The 1,941-nt window shown below is 39.4% G+C and overlaps 1 protein-coding gene across 1 annotated transcript; it reads right to left on the bottom strand.

The window, feature by feature from the left end:
- Nucleotides 1–394: 394 nt before the first annotated feature.
- Nucleotides 395–1,776, bottom strand: LOC107701767 (calcium-binding mitochondrial carrier protein Aralar1-like). Its single transcript, XM_016503873.1, has 6 exons — nt 1,694–1,776; nt 1,555–1,614; nt 1,332–1,470; nt 1,150–1,243; nt 974–1,058; nt 395–682 (listed from the first exon to the last, which is right to left on the bottom strand). Exons 2-6 carry the CDS (start codon nt 1,609–1,611, stop codon nt 515–517), a joined length of 543 nt encoding a protein of 180 aa, XP_016359359.1. The 5' UTR covers nt 1,612–1,614; nt 1,694–1,776; the 3' UTR covers nt 395–514.
- Nucleotides 1,777–1,941: the final 165 nt, after the last annotated feature.

Raw genomic sequence — 1,941 nt, 5'->3', positions numbered from 1 at the left:
AGAAATCATTCTAATATGCTGATCTGCTGCTCGAGAAACATTTCTTAACATCAATGTTGAAAACAGTTGCTGCTTAATATCTTTGTGCAACTGTAATTTTTTTACTATGAAGTTCAAAACAATTGTTTATTTGAAACAGAGATCTGTTGTAATTTTGTAAATGTCTTTACTGTCACTTTTGAGCAATTTAATGTGTCCTTGCTAAATGAAAGTATAAAATCTTACTGACCCTAAAAAATTAAGATAGCATTCTATTAAATACTGTGACTCATTTAAAGACCCTTGGATTTCAGTGGTTTTTAGTCAGTTTCTCTTAGCATTGAAGTCAGTCATAATTAACTTAAAATGCACATTTAAAATTTACTGTTTAAGACTTCTTGGAAAATTAACCAAAAGGTAATGACCCTCCTCCTAATACCACCTGAACAAATCATGGTTTATGGCTTTGATGTAAATTAAAAGAGGGAATGACCCCTTGACATATCCTCTTATCAACTTCCTTTGTCATAAGGAATTACATAACGCAGAATGGAAAACTGTACTCATTTTGTGGGGTCTTTAAATATGAGAAATGAGCAGAACTCCATAAACTCAAACCTCCAGCAATGGAGCCCAGAGTAAATCTGTATGCCGACTCTGCTGCCTGCAGCCACACAGGCCGAGAAACATCCGCATGTGAATGCTGCAATGACAGAAAGAGAGCAAGAAATAAGCATGTGAGGCACCAAACTAAATGCACAATAGTTTTGGGCCGATCTGTATTTGAGATGTATGACAGAAGCCTGAATATTCATTTTAAACCTGATTTTTGTGAAAGTGAGAGTGGTATCAAATCCCTAGTAGTGAAAGTGTGTTTTGTGCCATAATTAGTGCTGCTAGATAAGTAAAGCTCACTGATAACATGACAAGTAATAGACACATTAAAACAATTCCTAATAGGCTCTTATCTGACTGTTCATAGAGATAAGCTCACCTGTCTCTGCACCTCAGCTAGATTATATGGCAGGGCTCCTTCCTCCAGTGGTGCTATTCTCTCGATATCAGCCAGGTTTAATCGTCTACACATCATAACATACACAAACACATGATCAGCTGATAATGCTGCTTATAGAATGTGTGGATAAACTTGTTTTTTTAAAAGGAAAGTACCCTGTTTGGGAGTGCAGCCCTGCTAGCTGGAACAGGATGTCGATTTCCATAGGGGTAATCTGACCAAATTTATTTGCAGAATGAACAAACTCCTCTACAGATGAAGAAAATGTTAGATAATAGTTAAAAACTTTATTCTTATGTGCAGATGAACAGAAATGGATATGACAGACGGCACGCACCTTTCGTGACAAGCGTATCCTTGCGAGACCCTGCGAGAGTGCTGTAGATTTTACGGATCAGTTCCATGTTGTTCAGGAGAGAGTTGAAGGCATTGAAGTAGGAGAAGCTCACCATGTGAGAGGTGCCACCTCCTGCTGCCTAAGAGGACACAAACATTTAAACCTTTTACAACAACATTGCAACAAACATCTTACTAGATGGAAAAGAGAGCTGCACACTTACAGACACAAGGTTTTCTTCCACGAAAGGTGTGAGCATGTGGTGTCTGATGGTGGACATGATGTCACTGAAGTCCAGGGCAGAAACAGCGCCGCTCTTGACCTTGTCTTTCTGCGCAAACGTGTCTGATTGTGGACATGATGTCACTGAAGTCCAGGGCAGAAACAGCGCCGCTCTTGACCTTGTCTTTCTGCGCAAACGCCTGTCTTGCGTGCTCCAGCTGCAGTTCCTATGACAACAAGCACAGAAATTAGATTTTTGTTAAAGGATTAACTTTTACAGAAATTTTGCCAAAGACCAAAAGGTCAAGATTTGGCTGGTTATCATGGGCCAGTTAAGCCCTGCTGGTGAAAAATTTAACTACACCATTCCAGGGGCCTCATTATAAAT

Source organism: Sinocyclocheilus anshuiensis, unplaced genomic scaffold (genome assembly GCF_001515605.1).
Source record: "Sinocyclocheilus anshuiensis isolate Anshui unplaced genomic scaffold, SAMN03320099.WGS_v1.1 scaffold23734, whole genome shotgun sequence".
Taxonomy (NCBI): Eukaryota; Metazoa; Chordata; class Actinopteri; order Cypriniformes; family Cyprinidae; genus Sinocyclocheilus; species Sinocyclocheilus anshuiensis.
The sequence above is the reverse complement of the archived record's forward strand: the minus strand, read 5'-3'. Positions and strand labels throughout refer to the sequence as shown.